At 42.1% G+C, this 20,180-nt stretch overlaps 3 protein-coding genes and 1 long non-coding RNA gene across 5 annotated transcripts; 1 reads left to right on the plus strand and 3 right to left on the minus strand.

The window, feature by feature from the left end:
- Positions 1 to 231: 231 nt before the first annotated feature.
- Positions 232 to 1,402, minus strand: LOC106865846 (probable aquaporin PIP2-8). The gene has a single exon (XM_014896912.2). It carries the CDS (start codon positions 1,304 to 1,306, stop codon positions 434 to 436), a length of 873 nt encoding a protein of 290 aa, XP_014752398.1. The 5' UTR covers positions 1,307 to 1,402; the 3' UTR covers positions 232 to 433.
- A 1,231-nt stretch (positions 1,403 to 2,633) lies between these two features.
- On the minus strand, positions 2,634 to 10,324 carry LOC100826686 (COP1-interacting protein 7). The gene is made up of 13 exons (XM_003557241.4): positions 9,625 to 10,324; positions 9,158 to 9,337; positions 8,961 to 9,081; positions 8,846 to 8,885; positions 8,288 to 8,340; positions 8,134 to 8,195; positions 7,688 to 7,840; positions 7,028 to 7,239; positions 5,174 to 6,669; positions 3,784 to 4,707; positions 3,195 to 3,546; positions 3,046 to 3,105; positions 2,634 to 2,915 (listed from the first exon to the last, which is right to left on the minus strand). The coding sequence occupies exons 1-13, from the start codon at positions 9,681 to 9,683 to the stop codon at positions 2,857 to 2,859; spliced, it is 3,771 nt and encodes a 1,256-aa protein (XP_003557289.1). The 5' UTR covers positions 9,684 to 10,324; the 3' UTR covers positions 2,634 to 2,856.
- Positions 10,294 to 12,335, plus strand: LOC112269703. The gene is made up of 3 exons (XR_002961601.1): positions 10,294 to 10,428; positions 10,519 to 10,713; positions 12,041 to 12,335. It is a non-coding gene; the product is annotated as an uncharacterized LOC112269703 (long non-coding RNA).
- A 393-nt stretch (positions 12,336 to 12,728) lies between these two features.
- Positions 12,729 to 20,061, minus strand: LOC100841065 (transcriptional corepressor LEUNIG_HOMOLOG). Of its 2 annotated transcripts, none has more exons than XM_010230391.3 (17): positions 19,899 to 20,061; positions 19,675 to 19,772; positions 19,278 to 19,387; positions 17,855 to 18,108; positions 17,716 to 17,782; positions 17,506 to 17,611; positions 17,093 to 17,142; positions 16,815 to 17,015; positions 16,345 to 16,503; positions 16,054 to 16,263; positions 15,845 to 15,968; positions 15,654 to 15,763; positions 15,035 to 15,184; positions 13,812 to 13,967; positions 13,594 to 13,722; positions 13,316 to 13,513; positions 12,729 to 13,225 (listed from the first exon to the last, which is right to left on the minus strand). In XM_010230391.3, exons 1-17 carry the CDS (start codon positions 19,928 to 19,930, stop codon positions 13,082 to 13,084), a joined length of 2,298 nt encoding a protein of 765 aa, XP_010228693.1. In that variant the 5' UTR covers positions 19,931 to 20,061; the 3' UTR covers positions 12,729 to 13,081. The 2 variants fall into 2 exon arrangements, with proteins under 2 accessions (XP_010228693.1, XP_010228669.1); XM_010230367.3 differs by having other exon boundaries at positions 17,713 to 17,782.
- Positions 20,062 to 20,180: the final 119 nt, after the last annotated feature.

The raw sequence follows: 20,180 nt of genomic DNA on the forward strand, positions 1-20,180 counted from the left end.
AGCCAAATTGGTTCAACTTGCTCTGTGTTTACAGGAGAAGGCCGGCCCATGCAAGTCTACATTCAAGGCCTTCCCTATGTTTAGGTTTTTTCTTTACTACAGTAGTGTTTTTTTTCTCGAAAAGACTTTACTTTTTCTCTTTGTTTGTTGTACCCATGAACAAAAAAGATTGGTAGTGGCAAGGCACACTTGGATCCATTAACGATGTACTACACATGACACAGTAGTACGTAGCAGTACAACATTACACACCACAACATTTTATTGAAGAATTACGTACAATTACAAGCTTGCATAACAAAAAAGAGAGAAGAAGATTAAAATGGATTTTGAAAACCATGCATAAACAGGCATGCAGCTGACCATACACGTACGTGATGAAATTAAACATGCAAATCAATAATGCAATAATCTCGAACATGGAAACATTAAGCTAGTAGGCGGCGGCGGCGGTGTAGTTTGAGCGGCGGAAGGAAGCCATGGCCTTGCCTCTGAGCACAAACTCATGGTACACCATGGCCAAAGCAGCCCCAAGCAGCGGCCCGACCCAAAAAATCCAGTGCTCGCTCCACGCCTTGTCCCCATTATAAGCCACCGCAGCGCCCAAACTCCTGGCAGGATTAATCCCCGTCCCCGTAATCGGGATCGTGGCCAGATGCACCATGAACACCGCGAAGCCGATCGGCAGCGGCGCGAGGACCGGGACATGGCAGTCCCTGGCCTTCCTCTTGGGGTCCGTCGCCGAGAACACAATGTAAACCAGCACAAAGGTGCCGACGACCTCGGCGCCGAGCCCGGCGGCGGCGGAGAAGCCCGGGGCGAGCTCGTTGGCGCCGCCGCCGTGGAGCAGGTAGCGCGCCCTGCCGTGCACGGAGCGGGCAATGGCGGCGCCGAAGATGGCGCCGACGCACTGGGAGACGATGTAGAAGACGGCGCGGAGGAGTGTGAGCTTGCGGGCGAGGAGGAGCGCGAATGTGACTGCCGGGTTGATGTGGCCGCCGGAGATGCCGGCGGTGGAGTAGACGAGGACGAAGATTGTGCCCCCGAAGGACCAGGCGATGCCGAGGATGCCGGCGCCGGAGCTGCAGGCGGTTGAGGACTGGTGGTTGTGGCCGATGACTGTGGCGATGGCGATGTAGACGAAGAGGAGTGTGGCCGTGAACTCGGCGATGGCGGCACGGTAGAGCGACCACTTGGTTAGCTCGGCCGTGTCGAGGAGTAAAGCCGGCGGGGGGTCAAGGTAGTCCTTGCCATTGTTGTCGTTGCCGTTGCCGTTGCTGCAGGCTGTGCAGACGCTGGGCGCCATGTTAATTAGCTTGAGCTTCTTTCTTATTGATCGATCAGTGTGCTTGGTTATTTGCTTGACACGATATATGTCTCACAAGCTTAGCTACCGGCCTGCGTGTGTATATATAGCTAAGCTAAGCTAGCTCTAGGCATGCACCAAGGACTGCATGCATGCATTCACGCTGTGGTGTCGGTCCAGCGGTCATGCATATGCATGTACAGTCACCAACCATTCTACCAGTAATTAATTTACAAGTGTGAGCACCATCTTACGACCACTCATCAAAGGCATCAGCTTAATTTTGTGATTAAATATAAATCACCGCATCATTTTAAAGGTGTAGTAAAAAGAAAGCTGCCTCGATCTATCTATCAGCATGGCCTGAAATGTCATGTCCCCCGCAGAGTACAGCCAGCTACACATGCATGCTTTAAGAGAAGAGTGTTGTTGACAAAGCCAAGCCAGCTGCTAAGTTACCTCCGATACTAAATTGTTGTCGAAATATTACATGTATTTAGACGTTTTTTAAGAATAGATAAGTCTATATTTTGACAAATTTAAGTCAAGTATTTAGGTTCAGAAGGAGTAATTAGTTAAATAGGTATAATTATTGCTTATTCGTTAAGGAAAACAAGCGTATACATAATGCAAATGAACAGATGGAAGCAAAAGCATAAGCATTATTGAGTCTTCGTTGGTAAGTAATCCAAACCAAAGCAAATCCATTTACAAAAAACGAATTTTTGACACAGTTTATATATGCATCCTCCATCTGCTATATTCTATATAAATGCATGTCAGCATGTGACTGCTTTTTGACAAAGCTGGTCAGTCGCGCACTGTTGCTGCATACATGCATGCAGGCTCTCTTTTTTTACTTTAAATTTCTCCCATGCATCAAAACTACTAGTACGTGCGAACATTCGATCAAAAGGTATGCATCGTCAAAAGAAGAAATAAAGTGGTATTGGAATACGCGCGATCTACAAATGCAGCATGGCCTAATACATTTTTTATTGGATTTTGACTTCCGCGTTTTTAAAATCCAGAGTTACAACACGCCATTGTACGAACAAGTAACAACGTTTTGAATTTGCAAATCTGTTGGTCATTCACCGTTGGCCTGCGCTTCTAATTAAGTTTTAACTCTGCTGCTCGATCTTCAGCACGACATCATCTCTTGTGCTTCGTTTGGGGGCTCTTGTGTTTGTTTCTTATCATGCCATATACATTCCAAAGGCAACACAGGTTACGTTAGTGCCGCTCCTGCTCTCCAAATCTTGTAGCGGAACCGACAGCTGTAGGAAACCCACTGAAATAAACCTCAATGTATTGTATACGGCCATTTGTATCAAAACTGGTACAAAGATTTCTTCGATCAAGACACGAGTATATATGAGAGTTAATGTGTAATACAATGTACGCAGAAGCTGCTTAATTTGCTTACAAATTGACAAAACACATGTGCAGGTATATATATGTACTAGGAAGAAATAACAACAGTAACAAAATACACGATTAAGCCGCTCGATTCATCCGCCCAAAATGTATTATACACTTCAGAACCCTCACAGCACAATAACCTTGTTCTTGCGGAACGGCGACAGCAGAGAGAATGACCGTGAAGCTGCAATGCACGCAGTAATTAAGCATCCCAGTAAGGTTAAAAAAACAATTAATTTTATAGTAGTGTTCAGGAATAAATTCAAAATGTTCTAGTTTTGAACTACTGATGAAACAAGCATACATATACTCACCTTTAGATGAACTTGCAGAGTGGTGGTCGTCTTGAGAAATGAGATTTTTCAGCATTGAACCTGAAACATCAAGAAGAGTTAATTAAGGCCATGATGGACCACTTGCATACATTAGTGAGCGTGTCTTAAATCATAGAATGGTTAATTACCGTCTCCTGCTGCGGCTTCATCGACAGATGATGCATCAGAGTCCACTGTACCCTCGGCTGCCGACGAAGGGTGGCTTTTCCTGCCAAACTTCAACAGTTTCCGGAAACCTTTTGGTTCTTTGCTTCGGGGCTTTTCATGGGTCTCCTCCGGTACTGAAACCGCGTTTTCAGGCTCCGGTGCGCGAGCCCTGACGCTCTCTGCACGCACAAGTGTCTCTGCTTCCTGCGCTGGTAGACTGTTGCTCGCAGCATCATCCAATGATGTTACCCTGGCAAAAGGGGCCTCGTAGGGTTTCTCCATGGAAGCCAAGGCTGGTTTTTCCGGCTCGTCATTCTGATAGTCGGGCACCACCTAGCCATCACAAGCATTCTTTTTATCACTTTCGACTCAATTTAAGGAATCGACAGTCAAATAATTAACAATAAAAGCAGCATTCAGTTTAATAGTACGGGAGAAATGTTGCCTGATAGTCTAAGGTTGCTGCATAGATAACAAATTCAAAGTTTTTATGCAGGAACGGGGAAACAGATACACGGAAGAACAGAGCATCGAGGAAATGAACTGGGAAGAATATTGAATAGATCATACCTCATACGAATTTGATTGGTTGTCAGATGTGTGGATGGTAGAGTTCGCATCGACAGGAAGATCAACTGGAGAAGGTGGAGCCCTGATGGCAGTATACTCCAATTCCACACCAGGATTCTCCATTCTGTCATCGCTAGAAGTTTTGTTCTCTGTAATTCTTCCAGGAGGTAGAATGACAGGAGGCGTAGAAACCACTTCGTTTTCAAGCATCACAACGGTCTTCTCAACCACCACATTGTCATCGCTGTTGCTTATCCTGGAAACTTTACCATTAGATTTCTTTCCACCACTACTTTCTGAAGTAGGATGTAATTTAGCTCCGCGGGGCCCCTCTTTTGTTTCTTTAGCTGCTGTCTTATTTTTCGCAACAACAGTGGGGGCCCGTGGGGATTTGACTTTCAGTTCTGGCAGGGTTGCTGATTTGCTCTGGTCAAGCTGCACTATAGCAGATATTTTCTTTGTCTGCGTATCTTCTGGCATGCTTCTTCTCCGTGGATGGTCCATGCTTGCCGACTTTGAATTTGAAGGATTGTCAGTCGAAGAATTGCTTTTAGGTTCGGCAAGTTTTTTCAACCGTTCAATGGACGATTCAGTTCTCCCGCTCTTCTCTTTCTTGATCTCAGTCAACGATGAGGTTGACTTGCTAACTGCATTTGTACCATCACCTAGTTTGCTTGCTTTAGCTGTTTTCTGAGGATCACTCCCTGGGGTATTTCTGACAGGAAGTTTTCTTAGAGGTGAAGAGGATCCTGGTTCAGCGTCACTAAACTTCGAACTCTTGTAGGTACTGGGTGAAATCTTTGGAGAAGGTTTTGTTTTAGCCTGCTGCGGGGTTGATACTGAATTAGACGCACCATTTCTTGCAGCAATCCTCTTTTGCCTCTCTTGCTTAAGCCTTTCTAGACGTTTAATCTGCTCCGCTTCCTGAAAATACAGAAAACAAATCCACATGTTTGAGCAATCTAGCTGAAAACAACAATTGTGCCAATGAAAACAAATGAGCATTTTATTATTTGGTGAAACGGATAGAATAGAGACAAATAACATCCACTAGAAGAACAGGTGAGACCGTGAGAGACATATCACTTACTCCCTCCGTTTCTAAATACTTGTCGCTGTTTTAGTTCAAGTTTGCACTAAAACAGCGACAAGTATTTAGGAACGGAGGGAGTACATCAGATCCAAGAATTCAAAGTTACATTATGTTTTACTGGTAAGTTGGTTTTGGGTTAGCAAATAGATTTTTTTTTTGGCTTTTTAGGTAACTTTCTCCATCAAATGGGCATATGAATTCATTGTCAACAGTGGTGTTTTAGAGAAGGATATACCAGCAGGAAACTATATGTGAAAAGAGGGCATTTGATCCTTGGTCTAAGTAAAGCAGCAATACCTGCTCTTTCTTTGCCTTCTGAAGGTCCGCTTTATATGCCCGCAGGTTTTGTGCACGTTTCTGTGCATCAGTTAGTGGGCCTTTCGATGATGATAGTCTCCTTGCGGAGGCATCCTTCCTTCTTTTATCCAAACCCTCCTGTGAACTTCTTAGCTTCTTATCTTTCTCTGGCATCTTTTCTTCATCCTCGACACACAATGATAAATCCTCCGCATCTGCATTTTCAACCCCGGTGTCAGGTTGAATCTGCAAGTGGCTATCATAGTCCATTGCTGGGTCATATCCAAATGAAACATCTTCAAATCCACGTTCAGGCATCAACTCTTCTGGCTCATAGAAAAGTTGACCTTCAGTCTTAGCATCTGATGTCTTCTGAACAGTTATGGGAAGCTCAACATCTATATCAATGGCAGTACGGTTTTCTGCCCCAAGATTATCCTCTGAGTTAGACCTTACAGGTATCATGAAGGACTCATCAACCACGCTATGCCGAGTCTTTTCCTCCAGGGTGGGACTCTTGTACTGCGCCTCCGCAAGAGGGTCCAAAGAACTCCCTCTGTCCATTGAGTTGTCTTGTCCATAAACCATGAAGTCATCATTTGCTCTTCTTCTGTATCCTCCACCTCCAGCCTCTATCTCCTTTATATCACCGTCCATAAAGCTCTGACCTTCCTCAGGCATCATAAGTTCATCACCAGACATCATCTGCCTGGACCTAATCCTCCCATTGGCTGAAATTAAATTTGTTGTATTCTGCTCATGTACATCAGCAGAACCTCGCTCAGCTAAAAGAATAGGATCATCAATACTTCTGCTCTCTTTCCTCCTAGGTGGTGGTGGCTCTTTTTCACTGGCGAATAGGTCTGCGTCACTCTCCCTTGTCTTCTCTTCGTCTCTAAGCAAGAAACTCTGGAATGCATTCCAGTTTCCTTGATCTCCATCTTGCCCATGAGACATTTCATCCTTGTACTCATCTCCAGACTCAAGAATGATTTTCTTGCCATCTTTTTTCTTTGAACTTGAGCGCTTATGCTTCCTCTTACTTGATTTAGTGTGTGAATCATCACTGTCCTCTGATGCCACATCAGAGCCTGTGTGTGATTCGCTCTCTGATGATCCATGCTTTCTTGATCTTACATTTACATTACGTATGACAATTACACTCGGCTTCTTCTTGCTTGACCGCTTGCCCTTTTTATGTGACTTGTGACCATGAGAACTCTCCCTCTCTGAACCGCTTTGATCGCTTTCGTCATCCAAATTCTCTGAGTCCTTGCTATCTGACGAGTGCTTCCTTGATGCTCTCCTTTCTGAGTGGTTGTATCTAGAATCATCCATTGGAGGATAGGGGGGAGGGTAATATGGGTTCACCCCAGGGTAGTATGGCATGCCTTGCATGGGGTAAGGCGGATGCATTGCCCATGGTGGATATGCAGATTGATATGGACCATGAGGGTACTCATGAGGAGCTCCTGAGTGCTGAGGTGTTCTATGATCTGCCAAGCAACAGAAAAATGGTTCGTCAGGTCCAAATGTCTTCTTGAAGTTGAAGTAGAAAATGGCTACTACACAAATCAATTATATGTGCAGATTGACAAAAACAGAAACAAGGTACAGATTTAACATATTTGCACATTAACCAAGCAAAAAGGCCGTTTCAAATTGGGAAAAAAATGTCAGGTAAAAAATTAAGCAGAAGTGTGGGTATGGGGTATGAAAGAACTAAAGTAAACAATCATGCAGACAACAAACAAACATATTAAGATTCCACTTGTCAACCTGAAAGATAAATACAAAATAAAGGGAATTCTTGCGATCATTTGAAAAGTAAGTTCAGTCATCACACCAACATACCAGCTTTAGCAGCATCTTCGCCATTTGCATCACCATTGGAAACTGACATTGTTTCCAGGTTTTGCTTCATATTGTCTCCCATAAACATAATGCCAGCCGCATTGAAGGGGGGGAATTCAGAGCGCGCAGACATTGCTTCAGCCTCAAATTCAATCCACTGTCCAGTTTCATGTTTCTGCCTCCACAACTCAATGAACTGTGTGCTTGCCTTCCTATTTAAGAATAGCACGCACGAAAGCGTTTAGCACAAATGCACAACAGTAGTTGCTTAGGGATAATTGTTAAACATGGTCAATGAGATCTAGCAATGGATGCAGGCTCCAATCAATCACGAGGAAAATCAAGTGTAGCATCAAAACATGGACCATCCATAGTGTGTATTATCTAGCGCAATTTGTAAGCTGAGCAGAATTGGACAGTATAGCCAAAGCTACTTATGACAACTTTCAATATCTGGAAAATGGCCCATATTCTCGCTGAACAATCCCATAATATTAGCACCAGGAGAGAGTACAATAAATTAATGCAGCTATCATATGGACCTGGTGCAGATTAATCAGCAGCTACAAGATCATGTTACGTGCAGGCTTACGGATTACTAAAAATAAAAAATACAAACCATTAAGCACTACTACTTGTCCATATGAAAGTCATACTTACATCAAGCGTGAAGCACCAAAACGCTCTGCAAATGAGATCAAATATCCCAGGTTGTCTATGTCAAACCCAGCAGCTACAGCACGTGCAAAAGCCATAGCCTGCTCTTTACGTAAGACAGTTTTACGAGTCTCCAGCACTCTGAGGAGCTGAACTCTGCAAAAAAAAAAGTGTTAAACAATAATGATTCCAATAAGACCTTTCTATAATGTGGATAAGGACCCCTAAAAACAATGAATTCCAAAAAGATAAGACCTTGTCATCAAAGAGTGCAGAGAAAGTAGTCAAAGAACTTAATAGACTACAGAATGAGTGTGAGCATTTCTTCATTACATAAAAGCATATGTTACTCCATGTCTCCATGAAAAGAAAACTCAGACAGTACAGTGTTTTGATGTAAAGAATTTTTTTGTGAGAAATGAAACGACTTTAAGAAAACATATAAATACTTTGAGTTCTCCTCATGTGCTCCATTGTCATTCTGCAGTTGAGGCGCTGGATGCGTGTCAGGCTGCCATCAATACAAGAATATCAGAATTATAGTATCCTTCTACCACAAAATATTTACAGAAAGAAAACACAGTGCTATCCGAGCGACCTCACCTTGAACAGAATGAGTGCCTTGTCTGCATCAAGATCATAGCTTGTCTTGCTACCTGTAAGGGGATATGTCAGGTATCTTTAACAACGGAAATAAAGGTACAACAGAATGCTCCAACTTCATGTTGCAGTTCAGATCAATCTATCATGAGAAAACATAACTCCCACTAACTTTTTTCATGCAGTTTAGAGTTGTGCTAAAAACATGCTAAGCTAGATAGAAACTAATACAGTTGATTAACACAAATAAATATTGCTCATGCATCAAACATTATACATTGTCATCCCCCCTGTACAGCCTAATACTTTTAAGTTGTCCACTATCATGTACCTAACTCAACAACTGTCACTGATGGGACATTGCACCCAATTCTATAACGAAGAGATTCTAAACTCTAAAGCCGCACTGCCTGCATGAAAATATGAAAGTTTTGTGGTCCAAAGCAATGCACACATGATTTTTACTTATTGATAAATATTGTTGAAGACTTCTTCACAGATATGGTGTCTGTTTAATGCAATATAATGAAAAGAAACAACAAGAGCAAGTTTGAATTATACCGTCCATGCATTCCACCAGTTTCCCATTATGGTCTTCTACCTAACAAATCGCAAGCACAAACATCTCATCGTTTTGCTATTACTCACAGGTTGTACACTACAATTCTCTACTTACAGATCTTAGTCCAAGATTTTCATTGCCCTGAACAGCAATGGCATCCTCGAGCTGCAATATCTCGGACTCTATAGTTGTTACTCGCTCCAGGACCTCTGGGGTGCTGACAAAACGAACAAACCTGGCAAGAAAAAACCATGTAAATGACCACCACCTGGCAGTGCATTAGCAATTGGCAAAGGTGATCAGCAACGGACCTCTCCACGGTGCCCCTGGTAAACCATGGAGCATCCGTCTCTGGATCCAGCTCGAGTGATATTGTATATCCTCCCTTTGCAATCTGCTCTTGGGCAACCTTGAGGTGTGCAATGAATGGGTTGAGCAAACCAGAGGCTATCTTCTCCTTTCTTCCATTTGCTATCACAACTAAATCACACCTAGAAAATGGTGAGAAACAGAAAATCCAGTATGATTACTGTTTAACGGGGTGATGCTTTTATTGCTAGTGCTACCGACACAGAGGGTTGCAAATGCGAGCAATCAGGGAAACAATTTTAATGGGAGTATGAATGATAACCCCTTAGATCTAGCACTGCAGTCAGACGCAGACACAGAGCTCTTGTATATAGCATAATGACCAGAGCTTTTGCCATCCCTCCAAGCTAGCTACTGGCGGAACGGAAAGATTGGAACTAGAAACCGTTGAGCAGATCCGGAAGCTTACCTGGTGCGAGTGGGCGTGAGCTGGAATGCCGCCGAATCAAGCCTTGTCTCCGGCCTCATTGCAGAGCGATTTCAGATCTTGCGGCCAAAGATTTGAACCAAAAATGATGAAGAACTGGCAGTTTGCTTGGATGGGCAGGAGCAAATGCAGGGTAAAAACTCGTGAGCAATTTCTTGTCCCAGGAACAGAAGATAAGATAAATAGCAGAGGCAAAATAAATAAATAAATTTGGCTTTCCCTCCCAGAGGAAGAGTCTGTGTGTGCAGAGAGGGGAGGTGGTGAGTGGGGATTTATTAGACGAAGAGGAAGGCTGTCCAACTCCAAGCTGTTGTTGGACTGAACAGCTTTTTCCAAGAAACGATTTTTCTTGAGAAATCACCACCTAATTCGTGTGGGAAATGCTAGTAATATTTTTGATTCCCCGGATGAATCATACGGAAATCCCCCAAATCAACAACCTAAGATGGCTTTGGATTCCCGATAGACCTGGAATGGAAGTATATGAGGGGGGGAAAACAAATCACCTGACACTGATTCTGAGCTAAAACTGACAAGTAGTAGTATATTATGAGGAGTAAGCTAATTAAAATAGTGGCATACAAGCTGTCAGTGAGCTAGCTAGAAAGGTTATGTTAGTCTTTTTGGCTAAGTTGGTGAGATTATGAGAGAGAGAGAGAGCCCCCCAACAAGAAGAAGCTTCCTTAATTTGCGGCTTTTCGTTGAGTAGTTTGGTTTCGATGGACAGCTAGATAAGATGGATAGGTATATTCTTTGCAGAGAGATGGGGGTTTTGCTGATTGAACAGTTAAGCCATCTAGATAGTTTTCATTGCAAGGGATCATGACATCTTATTCTCAATTTCTCAATTGACTTTCTTTTTTTTCTTTTCTTTAGGAAATTAAACAGGCTGGGACTTGTCTGATGCTCCATCTGAAGTCTGAAGCTAGCTCTGCTTGCTTCTTTTACATATGGAGTGGTACTAGCATCTGCAGTTCAACTAACCAAGATGCATGCATAGTCAGAAGCTTGATGGATATGAACTAATGATGATGATCGTGTTAATAATTATGGATATGTCATGATGATGAGGTTAGACTTTCGCTGGCTACTTGTGTCCTTCCACTGTGGTTGGGACCCATCACATATCTCTTAGCTTGTTTGTTTAATTAGCTGATGTCTTTGCTGTTACTTATTGTTAGCTCAGTCGGTGTATTATTAATTGATTCTTCACCGGTGAGGCCTTTTGCTATTAGGCCATCGATTTGTTTCTCGGTCAATGCCTCTTAGGAGTGAGCACTACTACAATAGATGAAGAAACAACATCGAACTTTATGCAAACAAACAAGCTCTACAGTATAAAAACAATTTACCTTTTCATGTTGCTACTAAGATAGTACTAGTAGATAGTAATAAACTATTGCATGTTTATATACCTGATGATTGTTAGACGTGTAGAAGTTTAATGATGAAAAGACAAATTAAACCTCTAATGAGAATTTTGGTTGTTTCTCCCAATCCCAACTTAACACAACATTGGGATAGGGTACAACCACCCAATCTATAGTTGGTTCTCCCACCGGAGATGTTTTTAGTTTTCCCTGGCTAACATCATTGGCCAGCTTTAATTAGCTCCTCCTAACCTCTCCTAACTGCACTAGATTAGAAAAACACTTGGCATCTAATCCGGGTCGTTAATTGACATCAATTTTGTTCAATCCATCGGTTGGTGAACAAATTGAACTAGCTAAGCTTGCAGTGTCTCATTCATGCATGTGGGACCTGCTGCTTGGTTCTTCTTTGGGCAGTTTATTTTGGAAGCTGCAATTAGCTTCCAAATTAAACTGTCCAAAGAAGAATGGATGGAGCCAATCCGTTGAGGACATGCAGTAGATCAAGTTAGAACATGCATGCATGCCTTATTCTTTATGTTTGGAATTGCGTGATATGTGTGTGTGGTGAAATATCCACCTCATTTAGGCCTGGACCCCTTTCTGTCTCTCTAAACTCTAATGAAGCCACAGAAACATGTATATGTATGTTTGTATGTATGATACTATAGCTAGGTAACATGTCATCATCAATACTACCAACTGGGCAACAATTATAGATACACTGACAACAATTTTGGATCGGATGCCCTGTAGCTTTATATAGCCGTGTCAAGCATATATGCGGCGCCCAATAATATAATGGAGCAAGCAAATCAGAAATGCCCATCATTTGTTTCTTTATGTTAACTGGCTAACTAACGGAGTGAGATCGAAGAGCAGAGGCGAAATTAAAATGATCCAAATCCACCTCAAGGCGTGTTCCTCGTGCAGAAAGTAATTAAGGGAACCGTACGTTCCAACATTAGTTTGTGCTAATTAAGCTGTTGTTACAGCTAATGAATTAAGCTTTGTTTGCGTTGCTCCAGTCGTTCATTTGCCCATCCGTGTGCCGTGGGTTCCCAAATAAAGAAAAAGAAAGCAAAAGCATGCATATAAATAGCAAGATGGATCCATGGAGAAATCAATCAATTCCTGAGAGGCCAGAGGAAGATGAGCAGAAGCAGCTTGTACATGGTGGTGGCAGTGCTTGTTGCCGTAACGTGGACGCCGGCGCCGACGAGGGCGACGGCGGCGAGCAGGAGCTGCAGAGAGCAGTGCAAGGAAGAGTGCACGGGATGGCTCATCATGTGCAAGCTCTCCTGCGCCAGCGCCTGCGCCGGAGCCGACGGGATCGCCGTCATGAGCGTTAATCCTGGCACCGATGCTACTCCCTCCTCTTCTTCTTCCTCTGCTGATGAATACTATTCTGCTCCCTCTGCTGCGCCCCCATTATCAGCAGCAACATATCATCAGCACCACCTCAGACGAGGCCTCATCAACAACAAGCCAGCGCCATCAAACATATGAATGTATCTATTAGTCGTTTGTTGATTATTCATACTAGCTAGAGTACTACCTTGATTTATCTATTAGACTTGTTACATACATTACCATGGCATGGATGTTGACAGCAAAAACAGAATGGATGCAGACATTAATTGAATGTAGGTGCACTAATGTCTTGTCTTATGAATGATTTAGTATTATTACTCGTCAATTAAAAATTGTGCCGCCTTTCATAAAACAAGCTTATTAATCAATAAGTTTATAAATAAAACAATACTACTATATACTAGACCAACATATCCATTCCTTCCTTCCTTCCATTAATTAAATAATTAATTTAATTACACATAACAACCTTCCATAAAGCTAAACGTGCAGACCTCTTTCCTTTGCGTGCAGATTCCCAGCCTAAATTCAACCTCAGCTTCCATCTTTCTTAAACCTGTGTCGAGCACTACTAGTGTATAACAAAGGCTATAGCTTAGCTAGTTATATGAGGCACGCAAATGCAAGTTAGGATCCATTCCAATTCCTCTCATCATCGTATTCATGCCTGCTCAATGCAAAGCCATAATTTCATTTTATTTCCACAGCTTCACGGATCTGTCATGGCTCGCAGACGCTATCGATCCCGTCAACGGAGAGTGTGCCAGGGCCGCTATCAGCCCATCGTGTGCCGGGATCACATTCCTCTGGTTATCGGATACGCTCCATAGCTCCATTGTCTGCATCACAAACAAACAAACAAAAAACTCATTCAAAACTCCAGCACATAAACATAATTGTACACCACATTGGAAATTTGCATTGTTTACCTCATAACCACCAACTATCAACACTTTGGGGTATCTTGGATGGAATATGCAAGACTGGTACTGGTTCCCGTGAGATCTTAACTCATGGATGCACGCGCCTGAGGCAGCCGACCACACCTTCACGCTGTCCTGGCTGGCTGACGCCAGAAACTCGCCACTTTCATCCCAACAGATGCAGTTTACCTCACCATTGTGAACCTAAATTAAACAATTATTAGTTACCCTCTTGAATCGCAAAGCTGTATGATATAAAGAAAGGTTAAGCATCTCATGTGTACCTTAGGCAGTGAATGCAAACTCGTCTCCTTTTCAACATCAATGATGTTCACCATGTTTCCAGCTGCCACCGCAAGGAGCTGCCCTATTCGAGGTTGAAACCTGACTCTACCAATACCACCCTGTTTAACCTGTATCCATATAAAAGTATATCCACTGAAATGATGCAAGACTTGAAAGAAATTCTCAAAAGTTGAAAACTGAGGTGCTTAAGACCAACCCTAGAGACACGTGAAGCTGCATTTTGACCAACTTTCCAGAACCGGAGTTCTCCATTGTCATCACAAGAGCATAGAACCTCTGTCAATTTCGGGTGAAAATCTACTGATGTTACATGGGAGCCATGCCCATGAAATATTTGTAAAGCGCCAGTTCGCTGGAACATGAAGTAAATGGAGTTATGTTATAAGCAAAGTATTTTGATTTGGCTGCCGCCCAGTCAACTACAAACGTAGTCAAGTGGAACATAACTAATAGTGGTGTGATTAATATGTGCAAGTGCTTAGCGAATGAAATGCAGAAAATTGGTTTACTTATTATGATATAACCTACAGCTAGAAATTCTAAGCACACTGAACAGATCAATAGACTATGCTACATCTAACGGTTCAAGTTCGGTATGCATCCATTCCACAATCAAGAGGGTGTCAAAAAGGGAAAGAGATGAGACCACATCAAAAGAACTACAGTTAGTGTAGCACAGTACCAAACAAGTGAAAGTAAATCCATCGTCTACGCCTATCTGGCCTGAAGATGGGACCACTTTAGCTTCAGAAAATCAGCTTCAACTTGTCAAACTACATAATCATGAACAGTACTACTAGATTTCAACTTGAATAGTTGTATCACTTAGGTCATCGATGAATTTTAATTAGTTAGGCAGCTCAGAGGTCCTGGATTGCAGCTCCCGCCTTTTATTTGGATGCATCAGATCAAGAAATTAATTAGAAATGTGAGAGACACACGAATGAATAGCCACCTCTTGGATGCATCAGATCAAGAAGTTAATTAGAGATGTGAGAGACACATGAATAAATAGCCACCTCATGGGTCAAGAAGTTCATTGTGTAGTTTTTCTGAATTTGATGCATCTAAATCTCATCCAAAGGTGATGAGTTGCATGTTAGCACCGAAAGGTAGTATTGCACTAGAAATTTCCCCTACATATCTGACATTCTTCAAAAATCTTTCATTACAGCTTAGCACAACCTACTTCCTCGTTCACTATGGAAAGCTTTCAAATCAGTAGCACACATAGGAGGTGACTCGGTTTACAATTATCTGTTGCCAGTTGCCACAATCAAAGAGCAAAAGTTCATGTTGCAGTGTCAATACTAGGAAATGCAATGCACCAAGTCAGAACTAACTCGCATATATAGGGAAGTAAGAAACTAAGAATTAGACATGATAATACACATGTAAAAAAGGGTACAAGAAAATTACTTCAACTGCGTTCCATAATCGAACAGTTCCATCAGAAGATGATGTAGCCAACTGAGTTGAATTTGGTTTGAATCGTATGTCTGTGATAAAGTTTGTATGTTCTTCTGCTTTAGTATCCATGTTAAAATTGTCCATATTCCAGAGGAAGACCTACAATATCATAGCTCCGCATTTAATTCTTTTTGTGGGACTAGGGACAAGTATTTGGAATATGTAAACTGCTTTACAAGTCAAATATAACTTTCTTTCCCAAGCCAGATAGAGAGATAAAGAAATTAAAAAAATTACAACATGTCAACATCCATTTGCAGATAAAAGTGCGGAAAAGGGTAGTAATGCATCTCCGAGAGATAAACTGAAGACTAAGGTGTCGGTGCTAGTGTATGGTGTCGATAAAGCACAACAAACATGAGACTAATAAAATTTTATACTGATTAGGTGTGATGAAATCTGACATCAATATTACATTTATTGGGTAAATTCTACATATAAAAACCTAATATTCCTGCAAGACCAAGATTATGTTTGTTAATAAGCTGAATGCTCGGGCATAAGCAAGTAGCTTGCAAGAGATATCGTTAGTTTCCATAGAATGTATTAGCGAGTTTATACAGCTTACCTTTTTTTCATGACCAGCGCTAGCCAGTAACTTCCCGTCTGTTGAGAAATGACAGCAAACAACCTTGTTGTTGCTTGTACGGTTACTACCAACCTCGCTCAAAGAAAGACCTACAAAAGAATGAATGGTTTCTAAATTTATATTTCCAGGGCACAAGTCTGCAACACAACTCAAAAGCATAAACTGCTTACTCTTCAGAGAGTCCTGCTCTGAGGGCCCTTTCTTTAATGCAGCAAATATGTCTCGCCCATCCCCATCATCGTTTGACAAAAATGAATCAATATTTTCATCAAAATCAAAACCATCCAAATTATCCTGTCAGTAAACAGAAGCTATTTGAGCACAACCAACTGACAGCCAAAAACTGACAACAGAAGAGCAGAACACATGTTAATGGTACCATCTGATTTGAGGATGAAGCAAATCCACTGGTTCCATCCGTGGCACAAATCATTGAATTCTTCTGCGCAATGTTCACGTTGCTAGCTACTGGTATTCCACCACCAGGAGTATGAGTTGATGGAGTTGAGGGTGGAGAAGGCCCAACAGTATTCCCTGTGCCTGTACTATTAGCTGCTCCGGAAGAAGTTGGCTTCCGTTTTCTTGTATTCTGGATATGAAGAATAATGGAAACAGTTAGGTATTGCATATAAGGAGCTAGCAAACTTGAGATTGCTTAGCATCATGCCACCTGTTGCATCTGCTGCTGCTGCTGCTGCTGCTGCTGCTGCTGCTGTTGCTGTTGCTGCTGCTGTTGTTGGTGGTGGTGGTGGTGCTGCTGCTGCTGCTGTTGCTGTTGCAATTCCATCAGCCGGTGACCTGATGGCTGCTGCATCTGGGCCATCTTCAACTAACATATACATATTGCAAATAATATCTATTAGTCAATCACATGCATAACTGCATACATTAACATAAAAAGGAGCATAAAAGTGAAATGATAGAATCATTCATGCCCTTCCCATACGTTAAGCAGTAAAATATAGAAAGCTGTATCTTTACGGAAAATATAGAACATTTTGTTGAAATATGTGAACACATTTGTAGAACAAGATTAATTAAAATGTAATTTATTTGATAGCGATTTTAGTTCATTAGCATTGTCAGACTTGTATTGGACTTGACGTATATCAAGTTTATTAGAACTAATTGCATACTGACCTTCATCATGTAATCCTGATCATCTGAGCGAATCTTTGGCGAACCAGATGGAGCTGGAGAACCCATTCTAGCAAGGTCATTCTGTGTTTGTGCTTGAGCAATTAATTGCTGTTGTGGTGATAGAAGTTGAAATTGGTTTGGAGATGCCATCATCTGCTTCTGCACGCCTAAATTTGATCGGAGTTGATCGATACCTGGAACCTTTAGAAAAAACCCAAAAAATATAAGCTATGAAAAGAAAAGTACGCAAGCATAGAAAGGGGTGTCAGCGAACTCACTGTTAGAGGCCAGCCTTTCAGTGGTACACTCCCAACTCCTTGATTTAGTCCTATGTGGAGGAAAATGAATTATAAGAACACTTTCTAATATTTACTGAACGTTTGTCATATAGTTCTACAAATCTCGGTCAATTTACTTTCAGTCTCATCTTCCTGAGTTTAACGCGCAATGAACGAGTACAAGTTAAGTAGTTGCATGCTCACATCTAAATCTAGAAACCTACGAGTATGAATCTCAGAATAATAGCCACAGTAAGCTAATGTATCAGTAAAAAATTGTGAAATCTAAATAGCTCTCTTTCTCTGGGCGACCCTACATGGTAGGGAGTCCAAGTTATCATGTGTTTTTTAGTTTTTTATAGTGAGAAACGCAATGAGAAGAACTAATTAGCCCATCTCAAGAAACTACTCACCAGAAGCAACTAATCCAGATTTTGATTGCATCATCCCTGATCCATATAATGCAGAAGGGTCTGTAGGCATGGTTCTTTGTGGCATTGCAACATCACCTTTGATGTCCTTGAAAATAGTTTAATGTAATATTAGAATTACGAAACGGTAAATAGGTGTCAATAAACTGTAAAGAGAAATAATGAGTTACAGAAGACATCATGCATTACAACTTGCTGATTTCTTGACTGCATCTGCTGCAAAGCTGACATATTGACTGAGCTACCCTGAACAAGTGATCTGAATGGAAAAAGTCTTAATCAGAATCTCAGAATTGCTTAGTTGTTGCTGGAATGAAATACTAAAACCTACCCAGTTTGGTTAGTTGCTGACTTCAGAAGAGCCATCCTATTAGCATCTATGAGCTGTTGTGATGCATCAGAATCCACAGGATTGTGATTCCTCATTCTCTCTTCCATCATTTTAGAAGCCAAAACGGCTGATACATCAGAGTTCATAGCATTCATAGCACCATTAAGGACTGGATGATTTGGATCTCTTCTCTGCAAGTGGGCATTCTGCTGTTGCAGCAACTGGAGTCTCATTTGGTGTTCCCTTGACTTCATCTAATGCACCACAAAGATTTCAGACAGCATAAACAATAAGCACGGGTTAACACACCACTAATCATAGTACATAGACATCAGGTATCACATTCACGGATTAAAAAAAAGGACAGTAAGAGCATCATAGGAAATTCTCAGTACAATACACACTGTACCCATGTTACTGCTTGATTCAATATTAGACCACCGTCAGTGCAACTAAACAGCTAGTGGCACTCACGGGACAGTTTGCTTCACCAAATTATGCATGCCACACTCCACTTTTAAATTTCTTATGCATCCTGTCGGGCGCTCTCTATCTCTTTTCCATTCTTGAAGCCAATAACACCACTTGGCCATAGCATCATCAGATCAATTTTGCATCATTCATTAGTTAGCATAAGCTTGAATGCAGCCTAGGCATTATAAACTATTCCCAGCTACTAACCATTTCAGCAAAAACAGTAAAAAAAATAAAACAGTTTTCTATGGAAGTGGATCACAGCTATGGAGCTACCAATAGCATTATTTTTAGCAAATATAAAAATAATGGCTATGATAAGATGGAGGTACTAAGTGATGCAATGGGTAAACAGAAGTTGCAGACCTAGGCAATCAAAAATAGCTTACGGGTCCTAATAGTACGTCTTTTTATGCATTCGACTAGTGGGGCCTGATTTAGTCTAGTCTACATCATCGAAGGAAAAAAAAAGTGAGTATCATGTACACTTGGGAAAAATGAAGTTTAGCTACCGTTTCATGCAGTAACATTAACATTGAGATGTTCATTGGAAGTTGCTTTATTATGAAGATAGACAAGGAAACATGACTCCAAGTACCGATTCACAGAGTAAGATAATGTTCAGGTGTCCATCGGAAGTTACTTTATTACCATGATATAGTACTATTTGACCTACTAACATCAACGGTCCAGGTGTTAACCGGAAGTCACAGGCATAGGCAATAGATGTTTTTTTTTGCAGGGAATAGGCAATAGATGTTACAGTCCTATTTGATCTACCAAAATCTAAGTCCAGGTGGGAAGTTATTACACTGTATAAAGAAGACATGCGATTTAGGTTAGCATGAAACAGATGCACCAATCTAGATTGTGGTGTGTGGAATGTTTTCAGATCCTAGGTGTAGAGTATATATTGAAGTAATGCATGAGTTGGGCATAAGGAACTTACATCTATAGAAGGCGTGGCACCTTCTGGAGGCTTATCTCTTGTTCTCGCGTCGAAGATGTCCCAGAAGATAGACCACCACTCGAAGAGGAAGCCCCCGGGGGCATCGATAGCTGCAGAATCAGCACACTAGGCATCAGATAGTTGGAATTCTTTATTTATTTTTACTACAGGCAGCTGAATTTCGGTTGTTCTGTGTTGATAAGAAACATGCATCTGGTATGGTAACTTGATGCGCTTAATGTTTATATCCTTGTTTTGCTTGTTTTTCCGTAAGGGGGGAGGGAATTCGTTAAGCAAGTAGTGACGATGCATGGTTTCCATGTATCTAGAGTCTATTATTAGGCAACAAGGAGAGAAACATGCATCCGGAGCGGAAGGGGGAGGAGACTGTACGTACCGACAGGATCGGTGGCGACCTTGCCCTCGTTCATGAAGGCCTTGGCGGAGTTGTGGAGGTTGCGCTTCACCAGGTAGTCGTAGATGTAGACGTCAAGCCTGAAATCCATCCAAAATCCAATCCAATCTATTAGGAAAGGGAAATTGAGTTCTCGATTTGATTCGAGGAAACAAGAGAGAGAGATTGGAGGGACAGGGAGCGGGAGAGAAGGGGGGGGAACGCACATCTTGTCGGCCTCCCAGTTGCTCCGCGCCATGGGAAGGAGGAGGATCCTGGACTGGGCTCGGCAACCCCCTGCTTCCTCGGTTCTTCTCCTTCTTCCTCGGTTCCTCCCTCCCGTGGTCTGCTTTGCTCCTCTGCGCTGTCTTCGCTCCTCTCTCTCTCCTTTCTCCTCGACCTATGGGCTACGGGCCGGGTTTTTCTGGGCCGGGCCGGGAAGAGCCGGAACGAACAAGTGTCCCACCGGCCGGCCGGCGGACAAACTCGTTGTGCTCTCTTCATTTCTA

This window comes from Brachypodium distachyon, chromosome 1 (assembly GCF_000005505.3).
Source record: "Brachypodium distachyon strain Bd21 chromosome 1, Brachypodium_distachyon_v3.0, whole genome shotgun sequence".
Taxonomy (NCBI): Eukaryota; Viridiplantae; Streptophyta; class Magnoliopsida; order Poales; family Poaceae; genus Brachypodium; species Brachypodium distachyon.

What these genes read in the sequence shown, in the direction of transcription:
- LOC106865846 (XM_014896912.2), bottom strand. Translation starts at nt 1,306, where the DNA reads ATGGCGCCCAGCGTCTGCACAGCCTGCAGCAACGGCAACGGCAACGAC.
- LOC100826686 (XM_003557241.4), bottom strand. Translation starts at nt 9,683, where the DNA reads ATGAGGCCGGAGACAAGGCTTGATTCGGCGGCATTCCAGCTCACGCCC. An exon ending in AGAAGGCAAAGAAAGAGCAG is followed by an intron (nt 4,708 to 5,173) that starts GTATTGCTGCTT and finishes CTGTATTTTCAG; the next exon opens with GAAGCGGAGCAGATTAAACG. An exon ending in ACCAATCAAATTCGTATGAG is followed by an intron (nt 3,547 to 3,783) that starts GTATGATCTATT and finishes TGTGATGGCTAG; the next exon opens with GTGGTGCCCGACTATCAGAA.
- LOC100841065 (XM_010230367.3), bottom strand. Translation starts at nt 19,930, where the DNA reads ATGGCGCGGAGCAACTGGGAGGCCGACAAGAT. An exon ending in GCGCTGGTCATGAAAAAAAG is followed by an intron (nt 15,185 to 15,653) that starts GTAAGCTGTATA and finishes ATGATATTGTAG; the next exon opens with GTCTTCCTCTGGAATATGGA. An exon ending in CAGCTTCACGTGTCTCTAGG is followed by an intron (nt 13,723 to 13,811) that starts GTTGGTCTTAAG and finishes ATATGGATACAG; the next exon opens with GTTAAACAGGGTGGTATTGG.